This window comes from Salvelinus fontinalis, chromosome 37 (assembly GCF_029448725.1).
Source record: "Salvelinus fontinalis isolate EN_2023a chromosome 37, ASM2944872v1, whole genome shotgun sequence".
In the NCBI taxonomy this organism is placed as follows: Eukaryota; Metazoa; Chordata; class Actinopteri; order Salmoniformes; family Salmonidae; genus Salvelinus; species Salvelinus fontinalis.
Genome location: NC_074701.1, coordinates 8,266,329 through 8,285,648, shown reverse-complemented (window position 1 = coordinate 8,285,648; position 19,320 = coordinate 8,266,329). Strand labels below are relative to the sequence as shown.

The 19,320-nt window shown below is 44.1% G+C and overlaps 1 protein-coding gene across 1 annotated transcript in view; it reads right to left on the bottom strand.

Moving 5' to 3' along the window:
• Positions 1-19,320, bottom strand: part of ercc6 (excision repair cross-complementation group 6) — a 53,961-nt gene continuing 34,641 nt past the window's right edge. The window contains exons 12-24 of the mRNA XM_055901810.1: positions 18,212-18,385; positions 17,807-17,983; positions 16,500-16,616; positions 13,733-13,828; positions 12,339-12,557; positions 12,066-12,176; positions 11,573-11,692; positions 11,270-11,364; positions 7,871-8,016; positions 7,083-7,778; positions 5,626-5,794; positions 5,402-5,480; positions 1-3,491 (exon numbers count right to left, since the gene is read on the bottom strand). Coding sequence (XP_055757785.1) covers positions 3,039-3,491; positions 5,402-5,480; positions 5,626-5,794; positions 7,083-7,778; positions 7,871-8,016; positions 11,270-11,364; positions 11,573-11,692; positions 12,066-12,176; positions 12,339-12,557; positions 13,733-13,828; positions 16,500-16,616; positions 17,807-17,983; positions 18,212-18,385 — 2,652 coding nt within the window. The 3' untranslated portion in view covers positions 1-3,038. The remainder of the gene's footprint in view (positions 3,492-5,401; positions 5,481-5,625; positions 5,795-7,082; positions 7,779-7,870; positions 8,017-11,269; positions 11,365-11,572; positions 11,693-12,065; positions 12,177-12,338; positions 12,558-13,732; positions 13,829-16,499; positions 16,617-17,806; positions 17,984-18,211; positions 18,386-19,320) is intronic.

Here is a 19,320-nt window from a genome sequence, read left to right as displayed (position 1 = left end):
TTTTAATCAAGGTCAATTTTTATTGTGCTTCAAATGCAAGAAAGAATGTATGGAATATTTGTTAAATGTTTAAAACATTATTTTAAGGCTACTTGAAAAATACAATGTTCAGACTGGTATGTTGACAATATTGGTCTTAAAGTGAAAAAAATATATTTTGTGCCAATGTAAAAGTGGGGTTGGGAGTACTCAGTAGGGTCTGTAGAATCTGTATGGAATAATTTCACGGGCATTGAATAATATGGAGTGTTGCTGGCATTTTACTACACCCATTCCATTGGACACAATGAACATCGGCAGTCTTTCCCCCCCCCTCTAAGCCAATATGTAATTTATAGGCCTACAGTGTATTGTGTTGGGACTATTGGAATGGGTGGAGTAAAAATGCTGTCTGGGTATGTAGACTCAGTCCCCCAAGAAATAAAACCCTATTTAGATTCTACAGACCATATTGAGTAATCCCTACTCCACTTTTACAGTGGCATTATATTTTTTCTCTATATGCCAATATGTAACTCATATGCGGTGTATTGCATTGCAGTGAATGGAGTGGGTGGAGTAAGGACTCACCAGCACTCTTTATTAAACCCATTGCTCAGCTCAATAGACTAACTTAAGTTGTGTAGACAAGTAATCCAATTACATATATTTGTATTTTACTAAAAGTGTATTTCTTTACGTATAGCTTTCAACATACCAGTGTTGGTGTAAACTTTCTAAGGAAATGCTGGTATAAATACACTACATGGCCAAAAGTATGCTGGTCAAACATCTCATTCCAAAATCATGGGCATTAATATGGAGTTGGTCTCCTCTTTGCTGCTATAACAGCCTCCACTCTTCTGGGGAGGCTTTCCACTAGATGTTGGAACATTGCTGCGGGGACTTGCTTCCATTCAGACACAAGAGCATTAGTGAGGTCGGGCACTGATGTTGGGCGATTAGGCCTGGCTCGCAGTCGGCGTTCCAACTCATCCAAAAGGTGTTCGATGGGGTTGAGGTCAGGGCTCTGTGCAGGCCAGTCAAGTTCTTCCACACGGATCTCGACAAACCATTTCTGTATTGACTTCGCTTTGTGCACAGGGGCAGCCAAGAAACATTCATTCATTCTTTGTGCTGTTGAACTACTAAATGCAAAGTAAATTGTATCGGTATATGTACTTAACTATCGAGTGCAGTTAGGACAGTGGTCATTTGTGAGTGAATTAATGTCCTCTATGTTGTTACTGTATGCAACATGATGGACTGACTGGTTTAAATGTGTATGATGTGAGAATGTATGTGTATGTGATTATTTTAATGAAGGTGATGCCAAAGGAAAATGTCCATCCTGGATGGACGATAAAGTTTTATTTTATTGTCATGCTGAAACAGGAAAGGGCTATCCCCAAACTGTTGCCAAAAAGTAAAAAGCACAGAATCGTCTATGCCATTGCATGCTGTAGCGTTACGATTTCCCTTCACTGGAACTAAGGGGACTAGCCTGAACCATGAAAAACAGCCCCAGACCATTATTCCTCCTCCAGCAAACTTTACAGTTGGCACTATGCATGTGGGCAGGTAGCGTTCTCAGCAAAGTCACCTCTTCACTGTTGACGTTGAGACTGGTGTTTTGCGGGTACTATTTAATGAAGCTTCCAGTTGAGGACTTGTGAGGCATCAGTTTCTCAAACTAGACACTAATGTACTTGTCCTCTTGCACAGTTGCGCACCGGGGCCTCCCACTCTCTCTATTCTGGTTAGAGCCAGTTTGCGCTGTTCTGTGGAGGGAGTAGTACACAGCGTTGTACGAGATCTTCAGTTTCTTGGCAATTTCTCCCATGGAATAGCCTTTATTTCTCAGAACAAGAAGAGACTGAGTTTCAGAAGAAAGGTCTTTGTTTCTGGCCTGTAATCGAACCCATAAATGCTGATGCTCCAGATACTTAACTAGTCTAAAGGAGGCCAGTTTGATTGCTTCTTTAAATCAGAACAACAGTTTTCAGCTGGGCTAACATAATTGCAAAAGGGTTTTCTAATGATCAATTAGCCTTTTAAAATGACAAACTTGGATTAGCTAACACAACGTGCCATTGGAACACAGGAGTGATGGTTTCTGATAATGGGCCTATGTAGATATTCCATAAAATAAATCAGCCGTTTCCAGCTACAATAGTAATTACCCTGATTTTCTGTATTATTTTAATGTACAATTTTTTTTGTTGCTTTTCTTTCAAAAACAAGGACATTTCTAAGTGACCCCAAACTTTTTAACGGTAGTGTACGTGTTCGTGAGAGATATTAGCGTGTAGCCCAAACTGTTCAGACGCTACAGCCAGAAGTTGGCAGATCAGCTGTACTGACTTCAAACGAGTCCCAAAACGCTTGTGGGAGTCGTAGAGCACAACATCGTGTTCGTGAGTTTCATCTTTCCATATAGGGGTAACAGTTTGTAAGCCGTTCGGACGCTACAGACATTTTCGTGAGAAGACCGATATTTTGGAATGTCTCATGGTCTGACAAACACAGCTCTAGCTCTGCCACCTTTCACCGCAGATGCGGAAGTGCGACATCGGCGGATTAAGACGTGAAAATCGTCTCTATGGGGTTAAAAATAAAAATGATCAAGACATTTTCTTAAAAGGTGGTTGCAATACTGTGAAAAACAGTTGTACGGCATATTCCAAGTTTAACGTGTCTTTGTAGGGGGACTCTTATTTTGAATTAAAAACATCTGCATAATTTCCTGCCGCCACAATAACAGTAATCAATTTCCAGTTACAATGTCAGTTACATGTAAAATGTCTGAATTCAAGTAGATCCCAGGTATAAACAACAAAACAAACAAAAATAATAAGACATTTTCATTAATAGCACCCCCTCAACCCAACTACTACAGTAACTCAGGTCCCCTTCTCCCTCTCTGTGCTCTCTTTCCCATCTCCTCGCCCTCAGTCAAATGTTTTTTTTGAGCCTCAAGTTCCTCTCCATCAACCCAGACTTCTCCTCCTCTGCAAGTAGTCAGATGTGAGTCTCCTCTCCCCTTCTCCCTACTCCCATTATCTGTAGTCAGGTTTAAGTCTCCACGTCCCCTCCTGCCCCTTTGCCCTGTGGAAGTTACAGATGTTTCGGAGTAGTTCTCTGAAGACAGGGGTCTGGGTCTGGGTCAGTCTGGGGGTGAAGTGGTCCAGGACCTCCTTGGTGCTGGCCTGTCCATCCACAGCTCCCTGGAATGCCACAAAGTTTCTCAGCTCCACCAGGAGCTCATCGTGTTCCGTAGGGGGGGCAGGAGGGCCTGAGGGGGTACGCGCACCCCCCTCTTCCTCTCCTCCTTCATCCCCTTCTCTCTGGGGCAGGCTGAGGTGGTTCCTAGCTTTCATGCGGGCCAGTAGAGTGGAGGAAGAGAGGGGGGCCGTAGTAGAGGAAGAGCCTCCCACCTCTACCCCTTCTCCACTGAAGTGAACCCCCGGGATGGGTTTCCTAGCGATGGTTTTCTTGATGATGGCAGCGTCCTACACAGATAAAGCAGACACACTGGGTTACAACAGAGAACAGAATAATGAAGAACAGAGGAATATCTGACTATATGTTTCAGCAGGGTCATGTTCATTAGGCACCTAACAGAAGAAAACAGACCGAAACACGGAGGGACTACCTGGATGTGTCCAATAAGAAACACAAATGTCCATTTCCACCGTCACTAATAGAAAAATAATGTGTAGGCGAATCACCTTCTGATGGCATTCATAGTGCTTTAATAAAGAAGTGCAATAGACTACTGAGATGGTATACAAATAACTTCTTAAATCTAGGCAGGAATGCATGACTCAAGATATTTTGATATGCACTGCAACCTAATCCACTGATTGTAATGAATTTTAGGTTGACAATTAGTCCATTGTTATATTTTACTGTTAAAATAAGTCTGTATTTTCTGTTCAATAGATTTTCCTACATCTTTACGTGCACTACTATCACAGATTACTATATTTGGTGTTAATTCACCTCGGTAGGTGGAAAATAAAAACACATTAGCTAGATCACTACCTCGAAGTAGAATTTTCATTGGAAGTTACCGTGTTTTAATCTAACAGTAAAGTAATGATTAATTCCCCCCCAAAACGTCGCTGTCATAGCCGAATACGCAGTGAGGCCAATGTGCTCGCAATGGACAATGCTAATTTCGCGTGCTCCGTATCGCAGATCCATATCTCGGTTGTAAAACAGACAGCTGAGAAATAAAAAACAATATACCTGCACAAAGCTGAGAACATCCTCTCTTCAACTGAGACAAGTATTACCACGGCCTAAAACAAACTTTTTTGTATACCAGCCACTGTGGTTGGTAGATATAAAAAAAATCTAGCAGCAACTTTGACTTGTTTTTTGGCATAACTACACAAAGAAACACAAAAAAATGATGCGCATGCTTAGTAATGTTTCTAAAACAAGAACAGTATTATTAGTAAGAAATAATGTGGTATATTGCTTGATTTAATGTCATATTCTGTGACCCGAGTATTTGAACAAAAATATCACACAAAACATTTTAGCTGCCCCTTTAAGGTAACCTTGGTAACAGGGCTGCTGGAGTCATCACATGTTCCGTGAGAACTTCACTAGTAAAGGCCAACAACGTCTCTTTTTGCTAGCAGCGAGAGCAAACTCAAACATGGTTTTGTTCACAAGCTAGGTTGATTTTCAATGTAAATTGCCAAGAAACACGAGGACAAAGTCTCACTTTAGTAGACTTCAGAGTACATTAGACCAACTTTTATGCCTGTGCCAAATAATTCTAAAAACAAATATTTAAGCGCACAGTGCTCACAGCCCCCCCAGACAGACACTTTTTTTTATTAAACGCTCACACTGTAGAGCCCGGAGAGTTACCACACGGCAACGTGGCTGGTGAATTTGACATTCTTACCCACCAACGCCAAAATCTACCTGCATTTGTCAGGTGGCGGGTGTTAATTTTATGCCCTGAATATTACACAGGATAGCTGTGTTTTTCTTATAGCTAGAACCAAAAAATTTTTTTTTCAAAATAAGGGCAGTGGAAAAGGCAGTAAAAAAAGGCTCGCTCATTATCACTGCAGCAGGTCCTGGCGAAACAGGAACATGGGCAGGACAGACACTTTCATCAGAGGAATTATGAAGACAATGCACTATACTGTTTATTTTGCTGTGGTGGCAACAATTAAGCAGCTGCACAACATAACGGAAACACAGTAGTCTCCGGTTGAATTTTTTAAGACCACTGAAAACTGACATTAAGACATTTTAAAGGCCTTTCATTTAGCTAAATTAATTAAAAAAATACATTTTAAGGACAAGCAGACACCCTGTGAAAAACATTTTCTTTTGTGTGCCCTAATACAAATATGTTGTCTACCTCAGCGGTGTTGAGGTGTGTAGTTACCTTGCATTTGTCCTGAACTGGGACAGCTGTAGCAGGAGGAGCAGACAGCAAAGGATTCTTCTTCTGACCAAACCTCTTCCTGTAGACACACAACCACCCACACACATATTCAACTACAATACCCATAGTCCTCCACTCAATGTGAAAGTCTACAGTGATAGCCTGTGTATGGGCTCGGCTGTGTGTGTGTGTGTGTGTGTGTTACACGCAGGCTGTGTGAGTACCTGGCTGGAGCTGGGGCAGGTTGGTTGTAGGGCAGTCTACAGTGTTGTCTGGAGACTTTCAGAGCTCTCAAAGCGTCTTTAGCTACTCTGTTAGCCTCAGCTTCCACCAGGACATAGTCTGGGTTCGACGCCTCCATGATGGAGTCATGCTGCATCACACTGTGGATACCTGGAGAGGAGAGACCGAGAGAAGAAGGTTAAAGATGCACTGTGTAGCTTTACTTTCCCCTGGGATTGTAGGACAAAATCATTAACACAAATTGTGGTTAAAGATACACTTGCTCTTAATGCGACCGCTGTGTCAGATTTCAAAAAGCTTTACGGCAAAAGCACAATATTCAATAATCTGAGAACAGTGTTCAGCCACAAAATCACGCCATACAGTTACCCGCCGAATTGTGCAGTCAACAAAACTCATAAAAAGCATTATAAATCTTCACTTACCTTTGCTGACCTTCGTCGGGAAATGCACTACCAGGACTCCCACAAGAAATGTTAGTTTTGTTCGGTAATGTCCATCATTTATGTCCAAATAGCTATTTTTGTCACGTGTTTGGTAAACAAATCCAAAGTCAAGAAGCGCGTTGACTAAAAGCAGACGAAATGTCAAAAAGTTCCTTAACAGTCAGTAGAAACATGGCAAACGATTTTTTGAATCAATCTTTAGAATGTTTTTAACATAAATCTTCAGTAACGTTCCAACCGGAGAATTACATTGACTTCAGATGTACGATGGAACAGAGCTCCCTCTCATGTGAACGCGGATGGTCAGAGCATGGTCAGGTCATGATAGATCTGACTAATTCCTGTCTCCTTCGGCCCCACTTCACAGTAGAGGCATCAGACAAGGTTCTACAGACTGTTGACATCTAGTGGAAGCCGTAGGAAGTGCAAACTCATCCATATCCCACTGTTTATTCAATAAGGGCGTGGTTGAAAATCGACCAACCTCAGAATTCCCACTTCCTGTTTGGATTTTTTCTCATGTTTTTGCCTGCTATATGAGTTCTGTTATACTCACAGACATCATTCAAACAGTTTTAGAAACTTCAGAGTGTTTTCTATCCAATACTAATAATAATATGCATATATTAGCAACTGGGACTGAAGGGCAGGCAGTTTACTATGGGCACCTCTGGGCATCTTTCATCCAATCTACTCAATAATGCCCCTGCAGCCATAAGAAGTTTTAAACACCACAAACAAAAAAACACACACAAAAACACCGTTTGGTTCATGCTAGTTCATCTTCTACGGTTCAAACGAAGCGCTTCACCTTCAGCCCAGCAAAACGTCACCTGGAAAATAATGCCTTGTGTGCAGAGGTACCCGATCTCTTGAAACGCGTAAAGAAAAGTACGATAACACTTTATAATAACTTTCATGAATAAGCATTAAGGCGATATATAAACTACCAACAAATATATTTCATTACTTATAAACATGTATTAACATACCCGACTTCTTGAAGAGTTTGGCCAGTACATAGTCGTCGCTCTGTCTCTGGTCCCGTTTTTCCGGCTGCCCCTCGCGCTCCTCTTGTCCTTTGTAGCTCCTCTTCTTCACCAGGTAGGAGATGCGATGACCCTCGACCTTGGCCCGTTTCTGATTCCCGTGTTTGTTTTTAGGTCCTTCTACTGTCGAGTCACAGTGCTTCCTCTTCTCCCGGTGTTTGTAGGGACTGGAGCCGGGTCCTTGAGAGTCTCTGTGTTTGTGTGGACTGTGTTTGTCTCGGTGTTTCTGTGTACTGGGACTGACGGAGTCAGTGTGTGAATGTTTGTGTGGATTTGGGCTGGTCACGGGTGAGTCTCTGTGTTTGTGGGGCAGAACGGAGTTTTGGTCTCTGTCTGGGTCTGTGAGTATATGAGCATTGCTTCCCTCCTCCCTAGAATGCTGTGTGTCACATTCTGTCTGGGACTGTCCAATAGGAATATCTGCCTCGCCCTGGTTGGCTTCCTGGCTGTCCGTCAGCCTGTTGTTCTTATTGAGCAAGATGTTACTGCGAAGGGGGGTGGTCCTGTCTCCAGGCCGGGGCGATGGGGAAGGGATGGCTCCACCTCCAGTGGAGCTAACATTGTGATTTGTTACAGAGTGTCTATGGTTAGACCTTGGTCTGACTGGCTTCTTAGGAGCTTGGACATCAGAACCCGTACCTACACAATGAGTGGAAATAAAAACGAATGGAAATAAAAACAGACACAAAACCAATAGGAAAAGACAGGCGGAACCACGTGTGTGTGTGTACCTGCAAATATAGCGCTGGTCTCAGTGCCCTGCGTCCCGTCAGGGTTAGATAAGGTAAACAGCTCGTAGACGTCGTTGGACTTGAAGAAGCGTCGCTGTTTGGGGTCCTTCAGAACGCGGTTGGTCAGGAAGTGTTTGAAGATTTGCCTGAAGGGAAAAAACACCAGAGGTGAATATTAACACAGTCCCTCCTGATGGTGTGGGGAGGAGAATCTCAATAGGTCCGTTAATCATAGATGAAGAGCTACTTGAAACGTGGACACAGTAAAAGGACCAGAAGTAATTGTAGTCCTGTGGTCGGTCAGCTGTTTGTTCACCCGCACACACAATTGCTAATAACAGAAATGGCCTGACTATATGTGACAAAATTAAAATCTGAAGCCCCGACCCAAACCCGATAATATAGAAAATGCGCTGTAGGCTACAGTCAGATGGCGGAATGATTTAGAGACAGGTTACTGCTTATAAATTTCCAACTTTTTGGTAGGCTATTTGGCAGTCAACTTGTCTATAAATTAGACACATGCAGCTTCTCTTCTGTCATTATATGTTGCCCTAGAAGACTACGTAAACCCTTGCTCACCAGAACAATGTCATAAATCCATAGAATGAATGCGTCAATATAGTTGACATCGGTAAAGTTCTCGGTCATCTCCGCTTCTTTCACAGAGCAAAGACATTTAGGGACCGGGGAGAAAATGCAATAAAAATGTTAGAAACTGGACAGATTCTCGGCGCAAAATGTTTTGATATCATTTTGACCAGTTGTAAGGAAATAGAAAGCTGTGAAAACGACCCAACATGTTTCTGATAAGATCTCAGTTTGGCTTGAATGCATATTTTATGCAGTTGACATTCTCTTATGACCCTGATTTTTTTTTTTTATCCACTCCTGTTCCTGAGTCAAAATTTTGCCAACATTTGGTGTATCATTTTACTGCAAGAAATGCTTAATGCTGCAGGAGTTAATATGTGAGAGGATATAGATCTACGTTTCGTGTCCAGATTTCAGTGTCCATTTAACCCATCAGAATAGTAAGCTAAAGTTCCCTTGACGTGCCATAGGCCTATTTGAAGTCCCGTCTTGTGACTGGTGAATTTGTATAGCGCTCTCACAACGACACACATAACATAGCTGGCACTGCTATCGATATTTTTTTTAACCACTTCACCAAATCTTTCCCAAACATTACTTTTCTGGCCCTCGCTTCTCTTTAATTTCAACTCTCCAGTTAACATAAATTGTTACATTTATGTTTTTCCACTTGACGAATTCAACTCAGACATTGTTCCTTCTGCCTAACGTTTCCCAGCAAGTGTTCTGTGCCACTAGGGGCTCTATAACTACTGTTATATGACCAACAAGCATGCTTACAAGTCACTCCCTTGGCCTCCCTTCGCAAGAAGTGCCCGTGACACACTCAGTGGAGAAGTTGTCCAATGAAGCAGTGGCTACATTACGGGACAGAAATGTGTTTCGGGACTTCGCCAAGTTCACCACCTCCGTCACTGGCTTCATCAGAGAGTGCACCGATGACGTTGTCCCGACAGTAAAGGTCAGATGTTTTCCCAACCAAAGGCCCTGGATTAACACTGAGACACAAGCTAAACTAAAGGACAGAGGCACACTACACACAGGGCTATTGCAGCCAACGTAGCTAACCATGAGGCTAAGGAAGTAGCCACGGTCACATGATGAAGTCCCACTACAACCTCCGTAGAACCACCAAACATGCAAAAAAGACAATACAGGAATAAGGTGGAATCTTATTGCACTGGCGCCAATGCTCAATGCATTGGGCAAGGATGAAAATGCATTACGGATTACAAAGGACAAACCAGCCAACCGTGAGCTACCCAACGATGCCACTCTACCAGATGAACTTAAAGCCTTTTATGTATTCTTCATTGACAATACCACAAGCCTTGCATAAAGGCTCCCGCTGTTCCGGAGTACGGTACTCGCTCTCCGAGGCTGACCTGAGTAAGACCTTTAAACGTGTCAACACTCATAAGGCCACTGAGCAAGACAGAATACCAGGGCGCATCCTCCGGGCAGGAGCAGACCAGCTGGCAGGTGTCGTAACGGATATTTATCAACCTCTCCCCGTTCCAGTCTGTAAATCTCCACATGCCTCAAAATGACCATCCATCGCTCCTGTTCCCAAGAAATCTAAAGTAACCTGCCACAATGACTACCGCCCTATAGCACTCACATCTGTAATAGGCTGGTCATGACACATCCACACCATCAACCCCAGACACCCTGGAGCCACTCCAGTTTGCATACCGCCTCAACAGATCCACAGACGATGCCATCTCAATTGCACTCCACACTGCCCTTTCCCACTTCGACACGAAGGGAAAATCCTATGTGAGAATGCTGTCTATCGACTGTAGCTTAGCGTTCAACACCATAGCAACCTCCAAGATTGTCACCAAGCTTGGGACCCTGGGACTGAACACCTCCCTCTGCAACTGGATCCTGTCTTGACTGGCTGCATCGCTGCCTGGTATGGCAACTGCTCCACCCTTGTCCGCGAGGCCCTACAGAGGGCGGTGCGGACAGCCCAGCACATCACTGTGGACGAGCTCCCAGCCATTCAGGACATACACACCAAGCAGTATCTGAGGAAGGCCCAAGAAATTGACAAAGACTCCAGCCACCCCTGTCATAGACTGTTCTCTCTGCTTCCGTCCAACAGGCAGTACCAGATTACTAGGTCTCGGACCGACAGGCTCCAAGAGAGCGAGAGCCTCTACCCCCCACCATGGACTATATGCACTGACAATACGCACACTCACAGGTCTCAACCCACACACGCATACACTGACACTCGACACCACGCACACACCCACCCACCCACCACCACTTACGCTGCTGCTAAATTGTTTACTATTATTATTTATCCATCCTGCTACCAGTCACTTTCTCCTAAACCCTGCCTACATGTACACATCTACCTCAGTTAATGCAGTATACCACCTGCACATAAAATGTATTTCTCGTGTGTGTTTTTTTTAGTTCTCCTATTTTGATATTGAATACTGCACTGTTGAGAAGGGTTTGCAAGTTAAGCATGCCACTGTACTTGTGCGTGTGACAAATAAAACGTGAAACCAGAGAGCGTGCAACGTCAGCGGTTTCTTTGGGAAGTCCGTACACGAAAATGTATGCATGCAATACTGTAAAACGCTTTGGATGAAAGCATCTGCTAAAACGGCATATCATATCATAATGGTGCCTGAGAAAGTAAATGACACCCTTCTTGATGCCTTTGGCAAAATGCAGCGAGCTCCGCTCTATGCAAAGTCTGTATTTGAACCCCTCAGGAAGTGAGGGCTGTACCTCGGTGAATGGCCAGTGATATGAATAAAGTGGCCCTCCTTCCCTTCCTACCTGTGGTAGATTTTCTCCTCAATGGTCCCAGCGGTCAGTAGCCTATAGACAGTCACCTCCTTTTTCTGACCGATCCTCCAAGCTCGCTCTCGGGCCTAGAGGACAACAACACAGGGACATGGGGGTGAGAGTGTGATAAGAGTGTGTGTGTGTGTGTGTGTGTGTGTAATCCTCCACATACGCGCTCGAGCCTAGGGGACAACACAATAGCAGGAGATTCATGGTTAGGCAACGACTGACTGGTTACAGACATGTCTGCGTAGCATGGAGTCTGTCGAACCCTACGGTCAGTGGTGTGTGTACCTGTGTGTCTGTGCTCGGGTTCCAATCGGGGTCATAGATGATGACTCTGTTAGCGCCGGTCAGGTTGACTCCCAGCCCCCCCACTCTGGTGGTCAACAAGAACACAAAGATAGAGTTGTCCTGGAGAGGAGGAGAGGAAAAATAGGATAGAATGGCGGTCAAAGCATATACAGAACTATTTCTTATACTACTTTTTTTTAATCACTCGTCAGGACATGTCTGATCACGGGACCATATGCGAAGATGACACTGGGCAGCAGGCTAGACAATAGGCCGTTTTCACACTAGTGATCTAACCCCCCAGCGGTAAGATTCTTCACTGAAAGGTTTTTTCACACTACTGAGCCGAATCGAGCCGATCCAAACCAAGCAGGCCTGGTTACGCGTCAACCATAGTTGCTGGAAGCATGCTGAGAAAGACAATGTCTGAGCCAGCACAGTTTGGTTCAGGTCTGCAAGAAAGTGTGAAACGGGTAGAATTGTAGACGCTTACTTTGTTGTATCGAGCGATGAGAGGCTGTCTGGAGGCGATGGTGGTGGTACCATCCATTTTCACATAGGTGTAGCCATTCTCCCTCACAAACACCTCCAATATCCCCAACATCTAGAAAGAGACGGCGCGAGAGGGAGAGAGAGGAAGAAAGAGTTGTGGATTCGGCCTAACAGGATTGTCAGATTAATATTCCATGGAACCTGAGAATCACCCAGTCAGTGTCTCTGCCCCCCCCCCCCCCCCCCCCCCCCCCCCTTCCCAACACACACATACCTGTCTGGACTGTGTGAACAGCAGGACTCTGTGTTGCTGTTTAAACCAAAGTCGGAGCAGTGATTCCACCACCATCAGTTTGCCGGAACGTTTCCAGAAGCCAAAGTGTTCCTCTTCAGTCAGTTGGTCCTCTGGTATACCCTTCAGGATCTTGGGACCCCCAGAGAACAGGTCCGGGTGGTTACACATCTTACGCAGTGCTATCAGGCCCGCGAACACCTGGAAATGAAGGATAAAAATACAATATATAAATGCATTCATAAACAAAACAGTCACTGTGAACTAGGAGGACGGTGTTCCCCAACTTTGTGGTAGTGTTCCACGATAGCTCACAAAACTTAAGGTTGATCATAGCACAAAAACATTTGGTAAACACAGCATTGAACGAATTTTTGCATCTACCTTGTTAGGATCTAAAAAAAAGCAGCTAGAAAATAATATGCGTTTTCAGTCAACAACATTACATTTCGACTATATTTGGCCCCTTTAAACAAACACATTTCCAGACTAATTATTTCCATAAGGGTCCTAATGAATGATCCGACATAACTAATTCCCTGCAGAAGACACAGAGTGTGTCGTGCGTTCGCAGTGCACTAGCCAAGTGCTGCATTAGTAATGTGGGTTAATGGATTCAGAGACCACATCAAGGAGAGGACTGACCACTGAGAGTGTGTGTGTGTGTGTGAGTGTGTGTCACAAGGAAATACAGAGCAGTGATGAAGAACGGTTGGTGTAAAAGCCTTTCCTTGGGTCAGAGATACACTCAAAAACCACTGCAGAGCATTCTTCCGACCAGGCATCAGTTATCATACCACTGACCTTACATATCCTAATGTGAATGACACGCAGAGATAACATACAGGTCCCTACAGAAAGCTTTATGCATGCATCATGTCTAGCAAAACCCATAGAATGGCGTATCTCAACATTATAGCCCATCTCGGGCAGTACTCCAGTGTTAGTGTTAAATAATGAATAAGGCCCGTCTTCTTCCTGGAAGAATAACCGGCTTAAACCAGAACCAGGTACTCGTCTTTCAGCGAGATGCCAGAACGTGTCTTTCCAATCCGGATCATAACGTGAGATTTATTAGCTGACCACTGCACTTTTGTTTTGTTTTCACAGTGAAACAGAACGTCAGCTTCGCAAGATCAGGACGGTCGAACGAAACATATTTATATTGGGCCTTAAATGAAAATAGAAATCAAGCCTGTGGTTACAGCACAATCATTTGCGTAGACAAGACAATTGACTGTTCAAAGCTAAAAAGGTCAATCAATCAAAAGTGTTGATAGATACAATTCTCTGATCAATAGCAAAAGAGCCTCAGTGCAGAAAGAGGAGGGGGAGAGCCAGCTGAGAGGAAATGGAGAGGAGGGAGTGAGACTCACCTGCATATCTCCATTCAGTATTTGGTAGACCACTTTGGAGTCCAGATAGCCCTGATACACCTCGCGCTGCTCCTCTGTTAGCCTGCAAAACAAAACCTGGAGAAACACAAGCCTTCACTTTAAAACCTCTTGAGGAAACAAGTGTGTGAGCAGAAATCAAAGACAAGAGGTTTCAGCCTAGAGGCTCTGTCCCGAGGGAGACAATTAATGAACTGAACAGTGTGTGTGTGTGTGTGTGTGGAAATTTGACCGGCAGCATTTGAATTTAATGGACATTTGAGAAATTTACCAGACCCACATGTATTGAGTGCGTTACCTGATTAGGGCGTCCACTCACGGTGCTCAGAGTGACAAAAATCACATTTAGATGATGAGTATTCATCGTGTTTTTTTTTTAACCCCGCCTTTTCTCCCCAATTTCGTGACATCCAATTGCGAGCTTGTATCGTCGCTGCTACTCCCCAACGGAATCTGGAGGCGAAGGTCGAGTCATGCGTCCTCCGAAACATGACCCGCCAAGCTACGCTTCTTAACACCTGCACACTTAACCCGGAAGCCAGCTGCACCAATGATTCGGCGGGAAACACCGTTCAACTGACGACCGAAGTCAGCTTGCAGGCACCCCCCCCACCCAAATCCTCCCATAACCCAGATGACACTGGTGCCAATTGTGTGCCGCCCTATGGGACTCCCGGTCACGGCCGGTTGCAAGATCGAATCCCAGGCTGTAGTGACCACTCAGGAGGCCCATGGTTATTCATCTTAACAGAACATGCAACGGCATGCACTTCTTACCAAATTCCGATGCGCACTTTGAAGATGTTGGAATAACTGCCACAATGTACTTTTCCTCAGCCAACAAGACGAGTAACGAACAGCAAAATCACTAGTCAATCTAATATCTCCCATATTAGAAAAGTTTACCTATTCTATTGGTCAGCTTGTCATTCTGTGAGAAAAATAAATAGCCTATTCCAAATAGACTTTGGAACGATAGATCCCAAATTCATATAACCAGTAAAAAAATAATGTAAAAAGCAATAGGGCTGATCCAACAGATCAGAACATTTAGTTTAAAACACTGATTACCAATTATTTCTTCACATTATAAGAGCAGCAATGCGCACAATGCAGTAGGCTACACGGGAATGTTCGTTCCATAATGCAATTAGCGGAAAACCTATTGTCAAAAGCGCACCGCACATGCAAGCGGTTTCACGTGACAGATGAAAATATCTTTAGCTTTAACTTCCCGACTGATGTCTTGAGATGTTGCTTCAATATATCCACATCATTTTCCTTCCTCATGATGCTATCTATTTTGTGAAGTGCACCAGTCCCTCCTGCAGCAAAGCACCCCCACGCTTCACGGTTGGGATGGTGTTCTTCGGCTGGCAAGCCTCCCCATTTTTCCTCCAAACATAACGATGGTCATTATGGCCAAACAGTTAATTTTTGTTTCAGGACATTTCTCAAAAAAGTATGATCTTTGTCCGGATGTGCAGTTGCAAACCATAGTCTGGCTTTTTTATGGCGGTTTTGGAGCAGTGGCTTCATCCTTGCTGAGCGGCCTTTCAGGTTATGTTGATATAGGACTCGTTTTACTGTGGGTATAGATACTTTTGTACCCGTTTCCTCCAGCATCTTCACAAGGTCCTTTGCTGTTGTTCTGGGATTCATTTGCACTTTTCGCACCAAAGTACATTCATCTCTAGGAGACAGAACGCGTCTCCTTCCTGAGCGGTATGACAGCTGAGTGGTCCCATGGTGTTTATACTTGCGTACTATTGTTTGTACAGATGAAGGTGGTACCTTCAGGCGTTTGGAAATTTCTCCCAAAGATGAACCAGACTTGCGGAGGTCTACAATATTTATTCTGAGGTCTTGGCTGATTTCTTTTGGTTTTCCCATGATGTCAAGCAAAGAGGCACTGGGTTTGAAGGTAGGCCTTGAAATACATCCACAGGTACACCTCCAATTGACTCAAATTATGTCAATTAGCCTATCAGAAGCTTCTAAAGCTATGACATCATTTTCTGGAATTATTCAAGCTGTTTAAAAGGCACAGTCAACTTAGTGTAAGTAAACTTCTGACCACCTGGAATTGTGATAGAGAATTATAAGTGAAATAATCTGTAAACAATTGTTGGAAAAATGACTTGTGTCATGCACAAAGTAGATGTCCTAACCAACTTGCCAAAACTCTAGTTTGTTAACAAGAAAATGTGGAGTGGTTGAAAAACAAATTTTAATGACTCCAACCTAAGTGTATGTAAAGCTCCGACCTCAACTGTATAAAACCTCTGGTAAACCCCAAAATGTACCCATTAAAACCAGCAACGGTCGTCAAAATTGAGAAGGTAAAAAACACATTCTGATAAATGTAACAGCTACATAATGAAGTAAGACAACTCAATTTGTAAAAACCCATCAAATATTGACTGTATTATTGCACAGGAACACGGACAGTCACCGCGAAAACAGCGCTGACAACGGGTTCAGTTACGGCGGGCGGACAGCGCCGATCTAGACGCGGCACGCCCGATACAACTCGTAATGGGCACATTCTACATACCTGTGGTTCGTTGAGGTTTGCTTGGCATTGTGCAGGAACAGGTCTGCAGTGTGATACTGCCTAGTTCTTTATGCTAGTATTCTTATTTCCCATTTCCTCAACAACGTAGAACTGTAAACTGTCAAAAGAATTGCAAAAAGACTACAGCCTCTTTCGGTATCCGCTACATGAGGGACAGAAAGAGACGCGCACCTGTTCATTCTTGTCAGGTAAAGAGAGGTTGGCCTTCACATCAGCTTTCATCCGTCTGAGCAGGTAAGGGTTAATGGTATCCCTCAGAACACACGCACACTTATACGCTGTCTGGACCTAGAAAAAACACAAAAAGACAACAATTCAAGACACGCGCACAATTTTACACAGCCTGGACCTATAATAACCAAGACGCACAACAAACAATTACAACAAATGACAACAAAGACACCAACACAATGGCTCAACAGCCCCTTGGGTAAACATACATGACACACACACGCGCCTTCTGAAGGGTCAGATGGACAAACACTTGACTACGACACCTATAATGCTATAATGGAACATTTGTCCTGGGGCATGTTTGTCGTTTAGCCCCCCCCACCTCCCTCTATCCACTCCTCCCTCTCAGCAGATTGGGCCATTAAACATTGATCAGAGTGCTTATGGTGGTCTCTAGAGGGGGACCTCTCTCCCTTTCATCAGCTGCCTATAGTGTGTGATCCAGTAAACGGCCTCAGCGCAGGGTCACGATTTAACCCTTTAACCGTTTGTTGACCATTCATACATCAGTCATCCACCTCACTGGGGGGGGGGGGGGGGGGGGGGGAGATCAGAGGGACAGCCAGCAGGGGGCAAAAAGTGATACAGCTGCAGGGCACTATATAACACAGAGCTAGAGAGGAGAGGGAGGAAGGGAGAGAGAGAGAGAAAGATAGGACTATGGAAAGAAAGAGCGAGGGAGCATGAGTTGAGGGAGGGGAGACGGAAGATGGACACAGATGGGGGGGTTAGAGAAAAAGACAGGAGCGAGAAAGGGAAAGGGGGGGGGGGAGCTATAGAGAGAAAGAGTGCTTTGCCCGCTCATCATTTAATAACTTCAATAATTAGTAAAGGTTTTTTATTATCGACAGCGGAAACACGGATGGCCATCTAAAAGCAGCTAAATAATTAAATCCAGTCAATGTGTGTGTGTTACCTCTAGAGCCAGTTAAATAATTAAATCCAGTCGGTGAGTTATTAATGACTGGACACTAATGACTGAGGATCATCGTTTAGCAGCTCACCGCCTCTTTCTCTGTCCATCCCTTCTCACGCCCCCACCCCCCCCTTTCGTCCACCCTCTACCTCCCTCCCCTCTATCCATCCCCTACCTCTCTTCCACCCCCTCCATGTGAATACAAATGTGAATCAAATCCTGAGGTCAAATCCTGAGAAATGACCCTTTAACAATGGTAAGCTCAACTCCATGCTTCCCGAAAATGACGAGAGCTTCTTTGATGCCAAATCGTGTGGCTGTGTGTTACCTGTACAGGTGAAGCGTTGCTGTAGCCCCCCATGGTGATGGGTACAGAGAACTGTTCCATAAAAATAGGCAGCGTGCCCAGTTTGCCAGGGAAGACGAAGTCAAATAGACTCCACAGCTCCTTCAGATTGTTCTGCATAGGACTTCCAGATAGAATGAACCTATGAGGAGTACGGAACTAGAGACGGAGAAAGGGAGTGAGAGATGAGAGAGGTAGAGAGAGAGAGGGGTGTGTGTGTGAGAGAGAGAAAAAGAGGGTGAGAAAGAGGAGAGAGCAAGCGGGTAAAGGGAAGAAAAATCTTGATTAGCAGCTTGGCTGGAACAAAACACTATACTAAATATGTATACTGTAGCTATCCAGGACCAGGGGTGCTGACCAATAGTTTATTGAGCTGTGTGAGCGTACCTGTTTGCAGGCAGTGGTAATTCCAGCGTGAGGGTTGCGGATCTTGTGTCCCTCGTCCAGTATGACGTAGTGCCAGCCGTCGTATCTCTGCAGGGTCTCCTGCATGATCCTCACGGCTGAATACGACGTTATCAAGACGCCATGACACGCTGCCATCTCTGAGATCAACTTCTCCTAGAGAGAGAGAAAAGTCAGCCCCCCGCATCGCTCTCCAGTGCCCAAATGACTCGCCGCCACATGGGAGTGGCCACCCACGCACTTTCAGCATTTAGATAATAAACCATTTCACCTTTCCAATGAGCTAACGATGGTGGATTGGTTGATTTCCAGTTTAGTATAGAAAAGTATCGTCCGACCCATCAGGTACATTTACATTGTAATACTTCTGACATTCACTAACTTTCGGACTTTATAGCATTCCCAGAAGGCATGGATTATTGAGTCGTTGTTAGTTGTACTGTAGATTGAGAATATTGTCATGTGTAAATTTGAGTTTATTAAGCGTTCATTTTCATTAATTGTAATTGTGTTATCTTCCAACATTCCCATCTTGTGCCAATGTCAGTTCTTTTTAAGTCTTGGTTCCAGTAGTTTATATTTGTATAGGCTCTCTATAAGGTTTGGTATATCTTACCCATCACATGAATATCCTATTCGGACTCAAATAGGGTTCCCACAAGATTGGAAAGGGGGATACCTAGTCAGTTGTCCAACAATGTATTCAACTGAAATGTGTCTTCCGCATTTAACCCAACCCCTCTGAATCGGAGAGGTGCGGGGGGCTGCCTTAAATCGCCATCCACGTTTTTGACTCTAATGTTGAAAAGATATAAAAATCGAAATATCTTGATATTCAACTTTTGAAAATATCTACATTGGTCAGTCCAAAATTGCTTTTTAAATTCTGTCATGGAAATACATGCATTTCCTATTACCAAGTCATTAAAAGGTTTCTATGCCTTTAGTTTTCCATGTAGACCAATTGATCTGTGAATTCTGAAAAGCTATACAAGGCTTGTTCCATAGGGGTGTTTTTAGGGAGAGATATTGGTTCTTGTAAAAGACGTTTCAGTTTCTTCCATATTGTTATAGCGTTCTTAACTATGAAG